Consider the following 21,254-nt stretch of genomic DNA (forward strand, 5'->3'; position numbering starts at 1 on the left):
AGCATCTGTGTGTCTGTCTATATTCTTTAGGTACTATGAGTACATTCAAAATGTGTATCAGCTCTACGTGAATATAATAAATATAGAAATTATGCATGTTGTCGAATGCTGTTTGTTGATGTGTGGAAGTGTGTTTGTGTTTTGGTTTTTGCAGTTGTGAGGGTAGAGGTTATTTATTCAGATATAAATAGAATTCTCTGCACTAAGACACCTTTGTTTAGCTAAAATCAAGCTGAGCTTACTTTTCATTGCCAGGAGATCAGGACAGCCTTTGGAAAATTAAATAAAATCAAACTTCAAGCTTTAGCCTCTTGTATGTTCATTTAGCCCAAGGACTCCTTAAGTCTGTAAGACATGAACGTATTATGTTTAACTGTCCTATTTGTACTTTTAACAGAAACGGGAAAGCAACTCAATCCAAAACCTGGAAATGCACACTATCTCCTATACTGTGTGAGTTATGGAGAGGCTTAACTAAAACCACCTACTGTGTCTCAGATGCCTTATATGGCAGTATTAATCCTAAATCTTCACAACAGATTCATTAGAAAAGAATAAAGCTAAGAAGGAGCCAGAGTAGATCTTGATCTCAGAGTTGATGTATTACACAAGTGCACTTTAATAATGTGGCATTAGGATGTTGGCAAGAGGGCACACTATGATGACGCTACAGTTGATGGAATCTTCCAGTTGGTGACTGAGCACCCCTTAGCAGTTAGGGTGCATGCAAGATGAAATTCAAGGTAGTAACTTGTAACGAGGGAGTTTGTTTTCTTACCGTGTGAACATAGATCAGATATACCATCTTACTCTTAGGTCTTAGACCAGAACTCTGCCTTGCCAGTGTAAGTTAAGCCATATTCACTGGCAAAATGGTGCCACACATGGTAGAGCCTCAGAAGCATAGCCCTGGAGGAGCAGAGCTTGTCTTGTTCAAAACCAAATTTGGTGAGGTAGATTGTTGCTGAGTAGCAGGAGAGACTAGAATCCCTGGACTCTTCTGAGGCCAGTCTTGTGGTTCATATGTTCTAGCATCTTAATAAACAACACAGGGATTCCCAAAGGTAAACTGAAGAGCACGAGTCAGCTGCCTTTAGCTGTGAGCATCCCAAGTAGCTGTGCTCTGCATGTGGAACCCACACATTGTCCCACAGCCCCAGCTTTTGAAAATTGAAATGTCCAAAAAGCAGTAGCAGGCGGTGGATACTAAGTCTGGCAAATCCTGGGTTCTGAGATCTAGTTTTCTCTCCTGAGAAGTAGGACTAAGAGTTCACACTAGATTTATGTGCCATTATATATTTGTGATCCAGAGCAAGAGATGTACCTATAACAATTCCTTATAGCTGTGCAGTTATGCTGGGCACCTGCAGCCAAGCCATCCAGTACTCACAGGAATGAGACACCAAGGGAAGGCTTCAAAGGTGTCATTTCTCCATCCATTCAACCAAGTGCTTAATTGAGCAGCTGCTGTGTCAAACATGAGCCTAGTCCTATAATGGATTGTTGTTGAACGATTTACCATCTCATTGAGGATACATATCAAAGCCCTTCATGTAGCCTGCAAGTCTAGGCACGGCTAAGTCCTCTCCTCTCCGGTCCTATCTTGCTTCACTCACCACTGTGCTCCTCTGTTCCATTTTCTCTGGCCTTCTTTGAATCCCTTGGAGACTCTGGAAAGGCTTCTCTTTGCCCCACTCTTGACTTGTCTGTTTTCTGTTTACCTTCAGGCTGATTTTCCATAAGCCCAAGTGAGGTCCCTCTTTCGTACTGTCTCCTAGCGCTTATTACCATCTAGAATCTATATACATTATTTTGATAATATAGCAAATGTCTATTTCCTGCAAAACAGTAAACTCCTTGAGAGCAGAAACGAGTGTTTTTTAGCTTATTTTATCAACCACTGTATACCCAGTATGTAGCACAAGTGGCCACTGAGTACGTATTTTCGTAATTAAAAACTAAGTGATTACAGCCAAAAACATATGGTGTGCACTTAGAGATTTTAAATGATTAATAAAAGTTGCACGTAGTTTTAAATGTCAAAATGAAGGATCAGTAAGTCAGTGATATTAGAGGCTAGAGGCGTGGGTGATGTATGCCTTGAAGAAACCTGCAAAAAGGAGCTGACTCTCAAGCTGGGCCTTGAAAGATAACATGGATTTGTAGAGACCAGAGGAGATAGACAGGCAAAGGCAAAAAATCCCCTCTCTTGACTTCTCTGTACAGTAAAGGAAGAATTCTCACTTTGACAATGAAAAATTATTTCTTTGTGGCAGCGTAAACTACAGAAGTCTTTGCAGCAAGGATTTCTATTCTCCACCAGGAATGGCTGATTGCACTGCTAATCTTTCTGAACATAGAAACCTATAAACAAGATCTCAGGGTTCAAGAGGCTTGATGGGAGCCAGACGAGAGGTGTGTGGTGGTGTGGCATTGATGTAAAGCCACCAGGGGCTGACCTAGTGGCAGATGGCAATTAGAGAGGATACTCTAGCAGTCAAAGGACCATGGAAACAGGAATCCTAGAGCCAGCAGCATGAGGAAATCCAAGCAGAGGATTGACTTCTGGGAAGTACGATGGCAGGTAGTAGTTGGTGAGCTGAGGTTCCAGAGCAGCATTCCAATAACAAGAACAAGTCACTTTCTCCGTCTTTAAGGAACTGTAATAAATAGCAGAAAATTAAGCAAAGCTAGGCATAAGCTTGGTAGAGATGGTCTCAACCACAAGAAAGAAGTTCCTGTATGAACATACTGATGCAAAATGTCCAAGTAAGTCAAGTGGCAAAATTGATTCTGAGTTACCTATGATACCAAACTAGGCCAGAATAAAATTTCTTCTGTCTGAGAGCACATGTTATTCCCAGGTAGGGTTACCAGATTTATCAAATGGAAACACTGCACGGGATATACTTACAAAATTACAATGTAACAGGGCATCCCATATTTTATCCGGCAGTGTCATTCCTAGATCCTAAGAGGGAAGCTGAATCTGAATATGGGTCACACCAGAGAGAGAAAAGACAGGGGCTCAAGGATGCAACAGGCCATTAGGAGACAATGTCTGTTTTGCATTTTTCAATTCCCACTGTGCTCAGGGTGGTAACTGGGATACAGACGCAGTGTGGGTTGTCTCCCTTCTCCTTGTGCCTTTCTGGAGAACACTCCTTGTTAGGACGGTGTGCTAAGCTGTGGTACTGCAACAGTCAGGTTCCAGTGTCTTTCTCAATTGCTTTCTCTAAACGCAAAACAAAATAGTATAAATATTAATTATCATCGCTTGTTTGGGATAAGCTCTGAAGCACCAAATCTCCCTGATGCCAATTTAGTAAGAGAAACGTTCACCGCCTGAATATTAAAGTTACCCAGAAACTTGACGGTGCTTCTGCTCTGTCTTTTGAATATTTGTACACAGCTATTTACATATAGTTGGACTGAATTATGGAGGTCAGGGATCTGATGCCACATGTCTCTCCATGCTCATGTTGGGGGATGGATGTCACAGTGCCACTAAGTGTTTCTTTACTTCATCCTATGCCTCTCCAGGAAACATTTATCAAATCGGTGCTGTGTCAGGCACTGTGGTGGGCACTTTGGAGTAAAAGATAAATCCCACAGCCTTGCTTTTATGGTCGGGTAGGTGAAACCGACATGTGAAGGAAAACACGCAATACAGCAGCACATGTGCTGTGATAGAGGCACATACATAGAACTGGGGGCCTGCAGGAGGAAGAAACAAAAAATATGGCCAGGGGACAGATGGATGTGCAAAGATATTCAAATTCAGTCTTACAAAGCAGCCAAGGTGTGAGTGCGATGTGATTGGAGGAGTGAGGGCGCGGCATTCAAGGGGAAAGAAGCAGATATGAGATGGCTGCTCTGTCGTGGGAAATTCATGGGAATGTAAATACTTGTGTTGATATGGGAAGTAAGCAAGATCAAGGCTGTTGCGGACCTGCTGAGGACATTGAACCTCATCTTGAGGCCAATGAGTAGCCTTTGAAGGTTTCAACAGGGAGATGACATGCACAGAATGACACTTTTGAAAGATAGCTCTGGTGGTAGCTAGAGATAGGACTGGAGGAATGCCCAGACCGGACCTGGATCTGTTTTCCACTGTAAAATTCCCCAGGAAATTTTGAATCTTTTAACATCCCTGTGGGGGCTTTCCAATAGCATCTTTTCAAAGTGCTCTCTGTGTAATCTTGGGAAAGTGTTAAGCATATCAGGAAGACATATTTCTTCTAGCTTGATAGAAGAATGATGAATCTAGGATGTGACCTCTACTATGTGAGCTGATGTCTCCCTGATATATAGTGGCGCTGTGTGTGTTTGCATAGGGAGGGAAAAAGGATGCATCCGTGTCTCTTTGTTTTTCTTCCTGGCCGGCCCCAACAGTGACTGGGTGATTGAGGGGCTGGAGCACGTACAGCTCCTCACCCACGCTGAAGGCATCTCTAGTAATGGCATCTGGCCCATATGCAGATCTAGCTCCACTCTGTGCTGACATCAGCCGGTTTGTGGCACCTCGGCGTATTTCTGGGTTGCAAATGAGAGTTTCTTAGTGCCAGGCTTGCTTGGGCTGTCACATCAGGTGATGAATTCTCTGCATCAACGGTGTGCTGCTAAGGTAAGCGCAGAGGAAGAGTGGGAAAAAGAGGAGATGGGGCGGGTGGTTCTCAGCCCAGCAGCCACTGCTCTGGGCTAAAAGCAGTACTGGATCCACAACAGGGAGGGAGAGGCAACTACCTGTGGCCCCCATTCTGGTTCAAGGAGAGTGGTAGAGAAAAGGCAGGGTTTGGGTTGCAATTCTGTGTCACGTGTCCTGTCAGGAGAAACCACGTGGGTTTTCTCATGTGCCATTGCTCCATCCTTGGCTCAATAGCTAGCTCCCTCTGCCTCCTCAGACAGGCATGTTTTAGATGAAGTTCTAGCAAAATTTGATGTATAGCAAATTATGTGCCAAATTCTTTAGGGTAGACCATAGAGTAAATAGTCATTTTTATTCCTGAAGTACTTTGTTTCCAAATATCTTTGTGTTTTGGAAATCCAGATTTTCTTATCTTGAGAACCTACTGTACTTTGTCCTAGTTTTATATTCCATGAGCTTCTCTCCCAGTGAGCTCCAGGTTGAGCCTGCTCTGCTGGCTTAGGCTTCATCTGGTAGAATGAAAAGTTATACATTGGGTCACACTTCCCAGGTGTTGCATCACAGGCCACAGAATTACCTATATAAAACTGAGTGCAAATGTAGACACTCTTCCATTGAAACGTTTTTAGCAATTAAAAGGGTACCTTTGGTTTTGCAGATTTTACCTCCCAACCTGTGACCCCTCAGTATGGTTTATGACATTAGCATTTCCAAGAGTGTGTTCATTACAAAGAATTGTTTGCATCAGAATGTAGAGAGGGAAGCTGAGGTGCAGAAAAAAATAAAAATAAAAGTCTTTTTTTCCACCCCGCAACCCCCGCACAGTTGTTAATGAAAGCATCCTCTCCTCTTACTGTGCCCAGAGATAAATAAACACACAAAGGCGGAGTTTCCTACTTAATATTCACCCACAGTCGAGGAAGAGGGAAGGAATTGCTCCCCAGGGTTAACGTGGCAGTAAGCGAGGTCAGCTGTTTCCCAAGACGGTGCAGCCTCTGAACGTCTTACATTAAGGCTAGAATGATACAGCTGAAACAGCCGAAGTGATTTACAGGAAACCCGGTTAAGTTGAGTTTGCTCGCAGTTTCTATCTTATGATGGTTTTAGCAGTAACAGCAGCAAATAATATAGCATCCTATAAAGCACCTCTAGAGAAAAGAATTCTTCCACGTTCCCCAGCGTGACATGCTTCTTCTAAAAAGTATTTGTGTTTCTCTAATTTAAACCCTATAGGCTATAATGTCCTAAATTTGGTGAGAAGTGGGAGGTCATAGCTGGCATATCCTGGAACAGGGTGGTCAGCAGTCTCATTTTGCCCAGGCCATAGAGGTCTACTGGGATCTGAGACTTTAGATACTAACATGGGAAAGTCCTGGGCAAACTGGGATGGATAGTCACCAAATCTGTGTGTGTGTGTGTGTGTGTGTGTATGTGTGTGTGTGTCTGTGTGTGTGTCTGTGTGTCTGTGTGAATGTTTATGGTTGGAGGGAGAGTGGAAAAAAGGGGAATGAAAGAGGGTTTTTTAAATGTATTTCTTTTAGCTAGAAGGTTTTATATATTCTTCACTAGGTCAAATAGAATAATATAATGCTGGTTTTGATATTAGCTTAAAATAATTCCTCTTTCTACCATCTGTGGGTTCTCTGTACTCCCTGACATCTTACACACTGGTCTGAGAAAACAGAACTTTTTAAAGAAAAGAGATCAAATTTTTACTGTTTGATTTATTTCAGGTCTGGGATGACTCAAGAAGTCTCCCAGAACCTTCTGGGCAATATAGAACGTCTTGTCAAGTCCTTGTTAATGAAACACCACAGAACTCATTTTCTTTACTAATGGCTTCATTTTTTGCGCCACTTATTGTTATCTTAATGGAATTATGGCATGGCTAAATGACAGTTAAGAGTGGTGATTTCTGAGCAATGTAATAGAACTCCATTGTTCCATGTTCTATGACATGTATGCTCACTGCTTTCATAAAGCTTCCTTATCTGCTTCTTTTATACCAGGTTGATTGTAAGATACATGCCTTTTTTCTTTTTTTACCAGAACTTTACTCTACTTCATGACATTGTACTTAAAAACTTCTGTCATGTTTTCTTAAATTTCTGTACTGCTGCATCATTTTTATTCCTGAAACACTTTGTTTCCAGATATCTTTGTGCTTTGGAAATCCAGATTTTCTTATCTCGGGAACCTGCTGCATTCCCCAGTGTGACATGCTTCTTCTAAAAAGTAGAACCCCTACCTTCTGCCCCCACAGATACACTCCTACCTGCCTGTCTGTCTATCTGTCTGTCTGTCTACCTACCTACCTACCTACCTACCTATCTACCTGTCTATCTACTTATCTATCTATCTAAATATCTATCTGGTAAACATTCACATATAAAAATGAGTAGGAGAAACAGATACCAAAGTAATTATATGTGTAATCAAAGCTGAATAATTTTCCCCAAGTAGTAGGATTATGGGTGCATGCTGTATATTTTGTTTTTTATGCTTTCTTATTTCCCAAATATTATAGAGTAAGTATATCTTATTTTTATTTTTAAAAATGACATTAAAGGATCTTCTTTGGGAAAAATAAACATAACCGCCACTCTTAGCCTAAAATGGCACCAGAATCTATATTCTTGGTTGGGACGGGAGCTACAGTATTATCACCCCCGTGACAGACTTGCATTAGGAATCTGAATTAATTCTGCTCTTGATTCTGGTTATACTACAGAGTCTTTGCCTCCAAAAGTTGGAAAAGCTTTCTGTTATGAAAGAAAGAATTCTTTTCCTCCTTATTGTTCTCTGTCTAATCTCTTTATCACGAGCAGCAGGGGAAATGTCCTCCAACAGAGGAAAGGAGCGAGAGGAGAGACTTGACTGGATTAGGAGATGGGAGATTGGAACTTGAGAGCAGTTATTCGCTGACCCCCGATTGGGGAGCACTGTTCTTGGCATTGCTCAGGATGCCCTCTTAGTATCCAGAACTGCTTCTCAGTGAGGTGTGAACAAAACCTACCATGATGCTGAAGTAACTGGTGGGAGCTGCTTTGAATTTAAAGCCTGGCTTTCTGGGAAAATTGGAGCATCATATGGGTGAACCAATGATAAAGAAAGCCAAGTGGATGAAAAGCGCAGAGAAAATGGAGCCTGATTCAAAGGTCTCGAGGCCTGTGTTCTCAGTCATGAACCAGGACACCTGCTTTTCTCTTGCACCTCTGCTCTCTTATGAATAAAATGGGAACGGACATTTCTAGCACCTATCAAGTGCCAGGCACTCTCCAGGTGCCGTGGAGTATGCAAGAGTTGAAGTGGTGGTCCCTCCCAAACAGCAACAGTAATACCTGCCCCATCTCCCCCAGATTTTTCAGAGAATGAGAGGATAGTACAATAGAAATCATTTTACCAGAGATGTCACAGACCTGATATGTTCAACATGAACTCCAAAGGAACCCAGTAATTGAAGGGGGGAAAGGCATTTTAGCACACTTATATTTCAGTGCTTTAAAACATATAAGCAATCATGAATTATGCATTACGAATTAACCACTATAGCATAGCATTCTTCAACTATTTTAGTGCTGGAATTTTTTTGAAAGGGGTGGTTACTAAACAGATTTTTTTTAGAACGGTTTTAACAGCTTTATTGTTGGGATGCTCCTGGATCTAGAGTCTTATAAAAATGATCTCCAAATATAGATCAAGCCTATACCTTCTCATCTCACCACCTCTCTGGATATATTCACACTGATCAGTCCTTATGGCCTTGGCACCATTGTTGTATCTGTTATAGTCACCTGAATTACCCTCTGTACTTTTCAAAACTCACCTCAAAGAGTGCTCCCTCTATGAAGTATTTCCTGATGTTGCAACAAAAATGTGATATTGTTTTCATTTGAAACTTCATAACAATGGGACTCTACCATTTATTAGGTTCTGCCTTGATTTATAGTTCATTCGTGGGCTTATCTCCCTCCTTGAGGACATGAACTACATCTCACTCACCATTATATACCCATGAGCATCTAGTGTAGAACCTTGTGTAGAATAGGTAGCTGGAATCCCATAAGTATATGGGACATCCAGAGCCAGAAAGAATCCTAGAAAGCATTTGAGCCAACCTTCTTATTTTTCAAAAAGGAAGACTAAGGTCAAATAGGTGAAGGTGCTTTACCATCGACATTAGCTAGTTGTTGCCAGAGTCAGAACCAAAACCTTGAGTCTCTTGATCTGCAGGACAGCTGTCATTTCACTGCTGGCTGGGACTTAATTACAGAGTCTTTGAGAAGTATAAACACATCATACTAGTGGGAGGTATTAACATCGTATCCAGAGGCTCACTGGGAGAACCCAAACTTATTTGAGGGTGGGGGGGAATATTATCACTCACAGTAATAGTTGCCCATTTGATGAGTGTCTCTATGTGTCAGGCACTGTGGTAGGTCCTTTACACAAGTTGCCTCATTGTCATTGTCTGCTGAAAACAGCCACCCAATCTCAGAGGACTGACTTCTCTCCCTTTTTCCCTTCTAGGCTAATGGAGGTTGGCAGGATGCTACTACCCCTTCATCAGTGACCTCCCCTACAGAAGGCCCTGGCAGTGTTCACTCTGATACCTCCAACTGATCTCCCAGCAATCGCATCCCGGCTGACCCTGTGCCCCAGTTGGGGCAGGGGCAGGAGGGAGGGTTTCTCTCCCAACGCTGAAGCGGTCAGACTGGAGGTCGAAGCAATCAGCAAACACAATAAGAGTCTCCTTCTCTTCTCTTCTTTGGGATGCTATTTCAGCCAATCTGGACACTTCTTTATACTCTCTTCCCTTTTTTTTTTTTTTCTGGGTAGAAGCCACCCTTCCCTGCCTCCAGCTGTCAGCCTGGTTTTCGTCATCTTCCCTACCCCTGTGCCTCTGTCCTAGACTCCCGGGGTCCCCGTCCTCTCTCATATCACTGAAGGATATTTTCAACAATTAGATGAATTTAAAGAGGAAAAAAATTACAAAGAAAATAATAAAAGTGTTTGTACGTTTTCATGCTGGTGGTTTGAGGAGCCAAATTTACCTCACTCGGATCCCTGACTCCCTATGTTAACAGGCAGTCCTTCTCTGTTTCTCTTATTACTCTCACTACCTCTTAGCAGGAATACGCCACATTGCCCTACTCATTCCAGGCCTCCCTGCTTCCTCTTGCTTTTCCTCCCTGGGGACAGTACTGATTGGAACACTTTCCTCCTCTTCCTTCCCAGTCCCAGCTATTCACTGGGGACTGTCATAGCTGGGATTCTAAAGGTGCCACGTTTTTCATTTTCATCTCCGCTAGGTTGGTTCCCAGGCAGGAAGTCAGGCAGCAGGGAAGGACACGGGAATAGCAGGTGGAGAATTCCTACAGTCTTTCTTATCCTGCTATCAATAGCTCTCAGTTTCAGAGGCATAGTCTTTGGAGACCATTTAACACTCAGAAAGCAATATTTAGAACCTACTGCAAAACTGGGCCTGAGTTAGGCATGGTGATGAATGCATCAGTAAGGAGTAGAAAGTTCTTATCTTGAAACCCTTCAACCTCAACTATGCCTTCATAGACACATACGTTCATGCACATGTAGGCACATGCACCATCTCACATCTTCACTTTCCCAAGATGCCATATACAGTTACCTACATTAATAACCGTAGCACTATACTTTATGAGCCCAAGAGAGGGAATTAGTGACTCTAAGTGAAGGTCACTGACAGAGAGAAGCAGTATGTGTCTGTGGCTTCCAGGACCTGCAGGCCCACTAGCGTGCACTTACCAGAATGGCATACACAGGACCTGATCTTGAGGAAGACCAGGTTTCCAGTGTAAACTACTCTTGTTCCCACCCTCTGGAGCACTCAGGGAGCCACATACAGTACTTACAATGTCTTTAATGGACTTGGTTCTGTTTCGTTTTTTGTTTTATATTAGGCGCACTGTATTAATTTTCCAAAATGTTATACCACACTATGTTCTTGGTCCTGACCTATTGCTCTGGAGGAAAGAGTTGTATAAGAACGTGGCTCATGTGAACTTTTGCTAGCTTCATTTGAGGACCTGAGAATCATGGGGAAAGGGAAGATAATGTTTTCAATGAAATCATCACAGTGAGTTTTATTCCCTGGGAACACAGCATGTACTAAAAATACATGAGATAATAGCAAGTACATGAAAGCTATTCTCAAAAGTACCCTGAGCTCACCATCTTCATAGCCAACCCTACCAGCTATAAAGATATAAAGATGGCAGCTGTATCACTTGATTAAGTGGGAGGTGGTCAAATCTTTTGGTGCCTCATTTTCTTCATCTGTGAGATGGGAACTGTTATGCCTGGCTTACTAAAAGGCTTGTGAGAGACTGAAGAAGTTGATTTTATTCATATTCAATCTGTAAATGTGAAGTCAGGGGAAGTAATGTCCCTGTAATAAGTGGGTTCATGCCATCTAGGGACAATAAATGGTTTTCTTGTTGTAACTTCTGGTTAATATCAGTAACTTGACGTCATCACCACGATGACAAAGAGAAGAGTTTTTGTTGATCTTCTTGGTTTTGGTCTGTCTGGTTTCTTAGGATAAAGAAAAACTTTCAAACTAGAAAAATAGGCCCTGGTTCACTTAGTGTGCACTTGAACCCAATAGGTTGCCTCGTACATACTTGGTCCCTGTCACATTGGCTGCTTGGGAGGCTTCCGGGGAGAAGTATGAGACCCTGAGGGGTGAGAATGGGCAGCTAACAAGGACATGGAAATTCTGCATGGCACTACAGTCATGAATAGAAAACACTCTCTGTGTGCTCAGGGGAGCAGGGGCTGCCTCTGAAGAAACTTGAGGGAATGTGTATTTGAAGGAAATGCAAAAACTAAATATTTAGCAAAATGAGATTATGCCTTGATGACTAAAAGGTGCTAGAAAGGATGTGTCTACTCACTTCTGCCCTAATCAGAACAGATGCCTAGAAGGAGCATTTTTGTGACAACCTCATAGTGATTAGAATCAGTGGACAACTCCATCTTAGTGGCAGGAATATAATGAAAGTACCCACACAAGAACATGGTTGAATCACATTTGCTTGACTTAGGGCAAAGTATGAAAGAGAGACGAAAGGGTTCTCTTGGAAACACGAAGAGTGACTCCAGATGTGGCTTGAAGTGATTACCGTGTTAATGCAAAATATCAGAGCAGTGCTACATTTGCACAGGCAGTTTCTCTCCGGGCAGTAGTTTGCACTGATGATCACCTTTCAGAGCATTTTCCCCAACCAGCACTTCACTTAGTCTTCTCTACACCCAGCACCTCCCCCTGGCACCCCCTGCAAGCCCACTATCACTTCCGACATCCATCGTGGCATCCGTGAGATCTGTCCACATTAGGCGAAGCAGGAGAGCACTGAGAGCAGCAGGATGGGTTTGGAAAGAGCATGCCTCTGGAAACACAGCTTCCTGGGAATTTACATTAGGCCAGTACTACAGATACCAAGATGCACCCCAGGATTTCTTCATTTTCTAATAGATGTGGGAGTGCTCCATTTTCCCCGACAGCGAATTTCCCCTGAGAAATGATACTAGACCCTGGGTTTGCCCACCTTGTAACTCTTCATTATCTCCTCCTTTTCATCCCTAATTCCTCCTCTCCCTGGCGTGGAATTGACGCCCATGCAGTACATTTGCCGAGTGGCACCTTCTTTCAATTTATGTTTTATTTTGCTATGGTGGTGGTTCTTTATTTGCTGGTTGCCTTTTCTCACACATCTTTCTCTCTCTCTCTCCTTCCTTCTGCTTTTTGTTTTTCTGCCCAGAAAAACCTGACTTCGATACCAAAAAAGATGAAACTACAGAAACTCAAATTTAAAAAAAACTTTAAAAAAAAACAAAAAAATACTCAACGATTCTTTCAGCTTTATTAACATTTTCCATTGTTTCTTGCGACTTGTGTCTCGTTCTTTGTAGTATTGATGATGAACATTTGATAATGAATGTTCTTGTATATTCAGATAAAGAAAAAAAAAACCAAAAAAGCGGTCTGAATTTAATAGTGTTTATAATAAAAATTTTAAAAATGACCCTCATAGCACGCAAAACAGGATGGGGAATTTCCCTTCTTCTTTCTGTGACAATGCGCATCATTCCTGCATTAGTTTTTAACACCAAACTACCTACATTCATCATTTCCCTCATTTTTCTTTTATTTTCTTGCATTTGTGAATTAGTTCAAGAATGCTAGAAAAGTGTCGAGTTGTGCACATCCATTTCTTGTTTCACAATGTTTAAAAGTGGCAGTAATTCATTTTGTAAACTAAAAAAAAAAAAAGGTTGGAATAGTGAGCATAATAGGTACAACCTAACACATTATTATGTTTATTAACTTTGAGACCCAGAAGTAAATTCTTTTCTTTTCTTTATTCTTGCTCTTAAAAATACAAAAAAAAAAAAAATGTTTTGTTTTGTGTTATTTTTGGTTTGTTTATTGGTGGGGGGGGGGCTTTTTTAATTGTCAGGATTATGATCTTGCTGTTTTTCTTCAATATGTATACAAGGTGATGTGAAAAGGTGACATGGCAGAGTAGTAAGAACAAGTAGGCTTGTTCTTCTGCTTTGCTTCACGATTCAGTTAATGCCAAAAGCAAAGATCAAGCCCGTGTTGATGTCTCGTTGCTCACCTGCATTTCCAGAGAGTGTGGCACTCCTGCGGTCCCTGAGAAAAATAAAATCAGGGACATGCTTCTCCTTTTAGCCTTTTAAAAATTCAAAAAATGTAATCCAAGGGAACTTTTTGTGCTATCAGGAAAGGTTTTTGCCATTTTTGATTCTGATTGTCACAGCCAAGTACTTTGTTTTCTTTCTCCCTAATTAACTACATTCCATGAGGCCTCTTCCAACTACAGAGGCCTTTTCTTCCAGAAGAGTCCTGCAGGAGATGCTGGTATGATGGGCACCATTGGCTAAGTAAACTAGATGCAGGAAGCAGTCTTTGGGGCCAGTCTGCCAGCTGAGTCCTGCTTTTGGATGAAGAGTTGATGAGATACTGGGCCAGGCTCAATGCTGTAGTTTTAATGCTAAGAGATTACGTTTACTTCACAGAGTACACCTCTTAGTAACCTCTGACTTAGGCAGCTGCTTAAAGCAAATTGCAAAACTGGCTTGATTTGGTATGTTTTTATTAGAGGAAAAAAGAGAGCCATATTATCTGGAAAAAACTTCATTTTAAATATCCATTATTCAACAAATTACGTTCAGAAAGTGGTCAGAACTTCAGCAAGAAAAGTGAAGTAATAATGCAGAATTGTGGAGCAACACTTCAGGAAATATTTCTACCCAAGCGCTTGTACTTTTGAAGTCATAACAAAATAATGATGAGCTTTTCACATCACCTTTATGGTTTCAATCCCTAGCTCAAAGCTTTCTGGAATCTTTTATTTTTTGTAAACTTTTTTTTTCTTTTGTTAAAATAAATAAAACATTCAATGTTTTTCTCCTTTTCTCTCTTATTCTTTTCTTTGGCATTTTCATTTTGAAATGCTTTCCTTTGGTTGTTGGTTTTATTCTCCCCCTGCCCCTCCCCTTTTCTTATTATTCAGAGTATAAACCTGCAAAGCTCTGCTCTGTTTTGGTTTTGAAAGTTTAAGCTTTTCTGCTTCTGTGAGAGCACAGGCTTCTGTCCCTTTTGATTCCAACTGAACTTTTGTGTTCTCTAATGATACTAACACGGTGTAGGTTTTACAGTCTCCTAATTTGTACTGGTAATGCATATTCCAAATAAATAGTTTCTTTTGTTGCAAAAAAAAAAAAAAAAAAAAACAAAAACAAAAAACTTGTATTTTGTGCACATTTCTTTTCTTACATGCTGGCAACTTCTCTTTCCCCAAACTAGGCCTGCATTAGTGTAGATGATGGTCTAAACTGTTGCCCTAATCACTGAAATGTCTACATGCCATGGTGGTGGGGCAGAGACCTCATGGGCCACCTTCTTCACTCAGGAGATCAGAAGGAAGGAAGAAAGGATCATTTGTGGGTAAACAATAGCTGTATTACAGAGGGACAGAGCACCCCATCTTGTCTGCTTGCAACTGGCAGCCATCCACCAAGCACCAGTTCAAAGAAATTCCAGGAGTATTTTCCATAATAAATTCTAAGTTCCTAAGTCATGGCTGTTTGCCCAGTGATTCTCCTTTTCTTCTCTTTGTCTGCTGTAATCTGGTCATAAGGAAAATTGTGGTTCCCAAGAGATCTTTCAGGGGAAGGAATCTAGGTTACAACTAATACCCAGTTGTAGGCTCTCAAGAGTGTGATAGATGTTACTCCCAACAGATGTGCATCTCTACCATCTGTTATGCCTACCATCCCAAAGAAGCATCTCTTCCAATAGTCTGCACTCATATTGAACCCCTGACCTTTGAGGTTTTGATGTGTTACAGAATGTGGCGTCCCCAGTGTTCTAGCTGGAACACCAGGCCTCTGCACCTAAGTCTGTGCCCAAGTCTTTAACACCATCTTCCCATCCATAGAGTGGGATGGAACTCCTTGTCTGGCTTTTGACATGTTACTCTAGGGCCATCACATGCATTACATTCTCATTTTCATGCTGTAGCTCTCCTATGAGGCTCTGTCCAGATCCTGTATGAGATGAGTATGTGTTGAAAGTTGAGGTAACAATCACTTATCCCCCCCCCCCCACCATCACAATTCTAAACGATAGAAACAAGATCAAAGCATCCCCAGCCTGTGGGAATCAAATTATCATTTTTATTAATGGACAAGCTAAGTGCCTACTGGCCTCCAAAGTTTACAGCTATCTGCTAATGTTGAGTTGGTGAGTGTCACCAGAAGCCAAAATGGAGGACTCGTGTTCTCTCTTCAAATCTAAACATTGGAATATACTTACGGGAGCAAGCAGGCTCCGATTACTTCCTTTTCCAATTGCATGGAAAATTAGGGTCTAACTCACCCACCTAGTGTATTACTTAGAGTGGTACTAAATAGATACAACAAGTAGACCAAAAATGTATACTGCCTCAAATGCAATACAAGCTATTTCTCACTTATGGTATAGCCCAAGGCAAATGTCCCTGGTGATTTCCTCTCCTTGAAGTAATTCGGGGATCTAGCTGCTTCTACTTTGTGGCTCATCCGTCCTCCAAGAATCTATAGCTTTTCACATGTAGCCCACAGAAGGGAAAGGGTGTGAAGAAGGCCCACCCACTTCTTGAAAGCCTTGACCAAGACTTCCCTTCCATTCATATTCCTAAATGCAAGGGTTAGGGGTAGGCGTGGGGATTAGAAAAGTAGTCCCTGGCTAGGCAGCCACTTCTTGGGAATAATTGCACATAGTAACTTTGTAGACAGCTGACCATCTCCATCACACCTAGTGATGGGATAAGGAAGAGCAAAAGACAAGCCCATATATAGCTGTTTCATTGATTAGACACACTTTCAGTAGAGACATTTCCATGTCAGCATTCCACACTTGGCTTGATTACTTTTCACAAAGAAGATCAAGAGAGGGATTTAACAGGGGCCAGAGATGTGCAATCCAATATTGCCCGCTCAAAGTAGAGGAAGCAAAAGTCTCCATCTCTATGGAAATGTAAGAATGCGAGATAAACAATCCCTTTTTTCCAACATTCTCCAAATGTTGTTTTCTAGCTTGCCTTAGCACCAAGCCTATGGTCATTAGGAAGGGATAGCTGCAGTATGTTAGGGCCACCTTGTTCCCATCTTCGGGTCACACTGATATGTTTACTGCTAGCTGGAAGAATCAACTCTGGCAGCCAGCAGTCATCTTAGAGAGTATGGTAAAGTGTGGGCCTAACCCCTTAAAATCACAAAATCTCATATGCTCACCCCTTCTCCCAAACCATAGATTTGTACATGGCTGTCCTTATAGACTAGACTTCCACCAAATCCCCATTTTATTTATTTATTTTTATTTATTTTATTTTTTTTTTGAGACAGAGTCTCATGTGATCTCTGCTCACTGCAACCTCCGCCTCCCGGGTTCAAGCAATTCTCCTGCCTCAGCCTCCCAAGTAGCTGGGATTACAGGCATGCACCACCATGCCCAACTAATTTTTGTAATTATAGTAGAGAGGAGGTCTCACCATGTTGGCCAGGCTGGTCTCGAACTCCTGGCCTCAAGTGATCCTTCTGCCTTGGTCTCCCAAAGTACTGGGATTATACGCATGAGCCACCACGCCTAGCCAAATCCCCATTTTAAAAAGAGACATGACTGGTCCAAGTGCAGTAGTGTTTGCAAGTAATTGATTACAACCAGTTACAGATTCTTTTATTCCTTCTCCACTCCCACTACTTACTTTGATAAGACTTTTAAATTAAAAAAAAAATTTTTTTAAAACATGCAACCAAATGTCAATTTTACTGACCACCATTTCGTATGCAGAATATAGCCTTCCTTCTAGAAACACCCAGTGTGGAGAGAGGCACAAGAACCTAGTCTTATAAAACATGCAGTGGGTGAGTTCAAGGAGGTTGTTTTAATCTGGATCCCTGAATCAGGAATGATGCTTTGCTTTGGGGAGTTCCCTCTCGTTCCTGCATAAAAGCTACTATAGTGTACGAAGAAGTAAGTGGTTTTGCTGACCACCGAGGCCAGTGTGATTCAACCTATGGCTTCCAGCCTTAGGCAGACTTCTGAGGTCACCTTGGGCATTGTAGAGGTGAGGTAAGGAAGGTTGTAAAGGATTATAGCAGTGGCATTGCCCAGGGCCACATTCGTTGGAGAATCATTGTCCTTGTGTATCCTCCCAGGACCCATGCAAAAGACAATGCAGCTCTTATTTCTGGATGCTTCTGGATAGATCAGAGTGGTACATTCATTCATATCCAGGTTTTTCTGTTCCCTCAGCCAAAATTCACTCTCTCCCACAATGCCCAGCCACGCGACATAGCTCACCAGAGTTAACATGCACTTTGTGATAGCATAAAAGGCCCCAAGTGATTGCATACATTTGAATACAAATCTCTCATTCTAATATTCAGACAGAAGTTGAAGTTCAAAACAAAATACTCCTCTCTCTCGCTCTCTCATTTTTTTTTTTTAAACATGGTCTTGCTGTTTCATCAGGCTGGAGTGAGGTGGCACGAACATGACTCATTTCAGTCTCGACCTCCCTGAGTTCAAATGATTCTCCCACCTCAGCTACCCAGGTAGCTGAGACTTCAGGCATGCACCATCACACCAGGATGTTTGTATTTTCTGTAGAGATGAGGTCTTTCCATTTTGCTCAAGCTGGTCTCGAACTCCTGGGCTCAAGCAATCTGCCTACATTGGCCTCCCAAAGTGCTAGGATTACAGGCATGAGCCACCATGCCTGGCTTCCTCTCTTTTAAATTAAAATTCAAAGAAATATTAGTCTACAGCTCCACAGTCTCCAATTTCCTCCTAGTGTGCTCATTCCCAGCCAGTACACCCTCACTCCGTTGCCAGAAGTAAAGTTGAAGGCCTTCCTTCTATAACAGCAGCGGGCCTCTTCTACTGAAATGAGGATAACCATTCTGCCCCCTCCAAAGTTCAATTAATCCAACCTTGAATCTTTCTAGTATCCCTTTTTTTTTTTTTTTTCTAGAAAGTCACTTAGTAGGCATTTGAACCATATCCCAGTGTTGGCCTGACCCACAGAATTTAGAAAACACAGCAAAGCTCAGACTCCTACAGCACAGTTAGGTTTCCAGAGCCCAGAGCATAGAACATGACTGGTGGTAATGAATGACCATAGAAGAGATTTGAAAACTTGGTGAGGAAGCAGGAAAGACAGAGAGCACGAGAAAAATCAAAAATACAATTTTTATTTCAGTTTTTACAATGCCAGTTGAGTACTATCAAATGTAATGTTGAAAAACAGCCAACAACAAGAGGTTAATTTTGCACTCTGCTTCCTACATCCTGAGGGAAACAATCCAATCTATGCATTCTGCCTCCTTTCTCTGAGAATGACCTTTGAAATATTCATGTCTTTGTGAAAAATTCAAAAATGTAAAATGGGTCCTCTCCAGTCCACAGGCTCACTTGAGGCTCCTGCCTCCCCCTTGGTATTCATATACATATTTAAGATTTATCTCAATTTCCATTTCCCTTTAAACCCTGCATCCCTAATCCCAGATATGTTTATCCCTATACCACTGTGACCTCTGCTGCTTCTGCATCCCTAATCCCAGATATGTTTATCCCTGTACCACTGTGACCTCTGCTGCTTCCTTCTCTGGAATTCCTCCAGTCCATGACCTTCTCTGGACTTTTCCTTTGTCTCAATTGGAGTCAAGCTCAAATCCTGAAGCAGGCTGTTGTTGGTGCAGAGGGCAGGGCTTCCTCCCTGGGCACCACTCCCCACAAAGCCTCCCCTTCCCTCTGCCTTGGAGTTCCAGGCCTTGAATAACTGGTGCTGCTTCAGTATTAGCAGAAACATTCCTTTCTGCCCTCCCCTTGAGATTCACTCCTGATGTGTCTCTCCTATTGTTCCTCAACTCCTTTTCAGCAGAGCCTGCAAAGTTTAAAATGTTCTCTCCTGCTCCTTTTCCTGGTTCCATCCCTTCTCTGTCTTGCATAGGGCTCACTCTCTGCTTTTGGGCACAGACATTTGTTTTCCTAACATACTTTTCTGAATTATATTTTTAATTTTTTTCGATATCTCAGGTCTGTCCAAAGCTTCCACTGTTCAGCTTTAATTCCTTGAGTTGAGTAATGCTTCACAGGCGGAGTCTTCCCAGGAGCACACACCCAGGCTCAGCCATCACATGGCTGTAGTGTGTTTCCGCCCTCCCAAGAGCCCTCCGTTAGAGCCCATTTCCTGCGCTACACCTTCAGAACACGTGGCAGGTCTGTTTCTCTATACATGTAACTGCTGTGTTGGAATTCACTAATAATCCTTGAAGTATTTTCCTCTGATCTTCTTGATTTTCCACTTTCAAATGTGTCCACCTTTTCTGTTCCCACCTAGTTAAGCCTTCTGAGTCACCAGTGAGAACATTTCCAATTGCTGCCATAACTGGTCCCCTATCTGCTGCTGTGGGTGCTTTCTGGATCCTTTGGTATTAAGGAACACGTTGGTTTACTCACTGAGATCCTAAAAGCAAGACCACACATACTTGAATCCCAGCTCTGCTACTGCCAGGTTCTTCCTGATGCCACTCTAACAACAGATGAGAAGTTTTCTTCCAGTTCCCGAAAACCAACTAGGTGTCCTACAATCTAACTCAGTTCTGATACCAACTACCCAGAGTTAGCGTCGGACTCCTAAGGTTTAAGAGCTCAGTCCCACAAGTCTGCCCTCACTTCAGACACCAGCCACAAGTATTGTGTCACTCATACTTCTGATGACTGGCTAAAAATTGGGAGGTCTCATGACTCCCTCCTCAAATGCAATAATTTGCTGGAATGGCTCACAGGACTCAAGAAGCCACTTTGTTTCCATTTAGCAGTTTATTATAAAGGATGCAAATAAACAGCCAAACAGAGAGGCACATAGCGGGAGGTCTGGAAGGGTCCTAAGCACAGGAGCCTCTGACCCCATGGAGTTGGGATGTGCCACCCTCCTGGCATGTGGATGCATTCACTAACTCAGAAGCTCCCTGAAACCCATTGTTTAGGGATCTCATGTAGATTTCATTAAATACACATGATTGACTAAATCATTGCCCATAGGCATTGGTGACCCATGCTATAGCCTCTTACCCAGGAATTGTGGGGTGGGGCTGAAAGTTCTAACCTTTTAATCAAGTCTTGGTCTTTCTGGTGACCAGCCCCCATACTTAAGCTATCTAGTGGCCTACCAAGAGTCACCTCATTAGAACAAAAGACTGTCCTATCACCCTTATCGCTGAGGAAATTCCAAAGGTTTCAGTTGCTCCGTAGCAGGAACTGGGGACAAAGACCAAATTTCCCATTTTACCTTAACTAATTACCAGCCACGTGACCTTGGATATGTTGTTTAATGTCTCTGTGCCTCAGTTTCCTCATCAATAAAATGAAGACAATTCTAGTATCTACTTCACAGAATTACTGGGAGGATTAAATGAGTGAACATATGTAAAGCACTTAGAACAATGCCTGACATGCAGTAAATGCTAAACATGTGTTTGTTATTAGTGTGATTTCTCTACTATATCTCTCTGGGTGCATCTTCAAACCTGAACGAAGAATAATTAAAATATTGTCCTGTTTTCTAGTTCCATTATAAAGAACTGTTGGCTATGGGTACATTTTCTTTCTTTTATATCAAGCTAGCCTGGCTGCTAAGATCTTACTCTTCCTGAAAAAGTTCTTGTCATCTTCCAGCTCGGTGGGTGTGCTTTCCATCATTTCTCATTCACTTTTCCACTGTTCCTATTTTGTTCACAAAAATTGCAAACTTAAAAAAAAAGATACTGATTCCATTTCTCCTAGAAAATCTGAGCGAACCTGATTCCTAGGGACAAAGAGTCCAAGTACGTGCCTTGTAAATGTCTTTTTTAGCCTCAGGTTTGTAAAAATGTCACTAAAATATTTCTGTACCTCAACCCAAGAGTAGACGAACACCTCTAATAAACAAGGGCCTCATTGCTTAGTGTCAGTTCACTGATGAAATGCTCTGTCACCACCCCCAGAGCCAGT

The 21,254-nt window shown here is 42.1% G+C and overlaps 1 protein-coding gene across 4 annotated transcripts in view; it reads left to right on the plus strand.

Moving 5' to 3' along the window:
• Positions 1–21,254, plus strand: part of PBX1 (PBX homeobox 1) — a 328,948-nt gene that overhangs the window by 280,328 nt on the left and 27,366 nt on the right. For 3 of the 4 annotated variants that reach the window (XM_030936105.1, XM_030936104.1, XM_010373360.2), the window contains one exon: positions 9,179–12,530. The exons of the other annotated variant lie outside the window; for it this stretch is intronic. In XM_030936105.1, the coding sequence (XP_030791965.1) occupies positions 9,179–9,271 (93 nt within the window). In that variant the 3' untranslated portion in view covers positions 9,272–12,530. Of the gene's footprint in view, positions 1–9,178; positions 12,531–21,254 lie in introns of those variants that run through there. 4 annotated transcript variants of the gene reach the window in all.

This window comes from Rhinopithecus roxellana, chromosome 8 (assembly GCF_007565055.1).
Source record: "Rhinopithecus roxellana isolate Shanxi Qingling chromosome 8, ASM756505v1, whole genome shotgun sequence".
NCBI lineage: Eukaryota > Metazoa > Chordata > Mammalia > Primates > Cercopithecidae > Rhinopithecus > Rhinopithecus roxellana.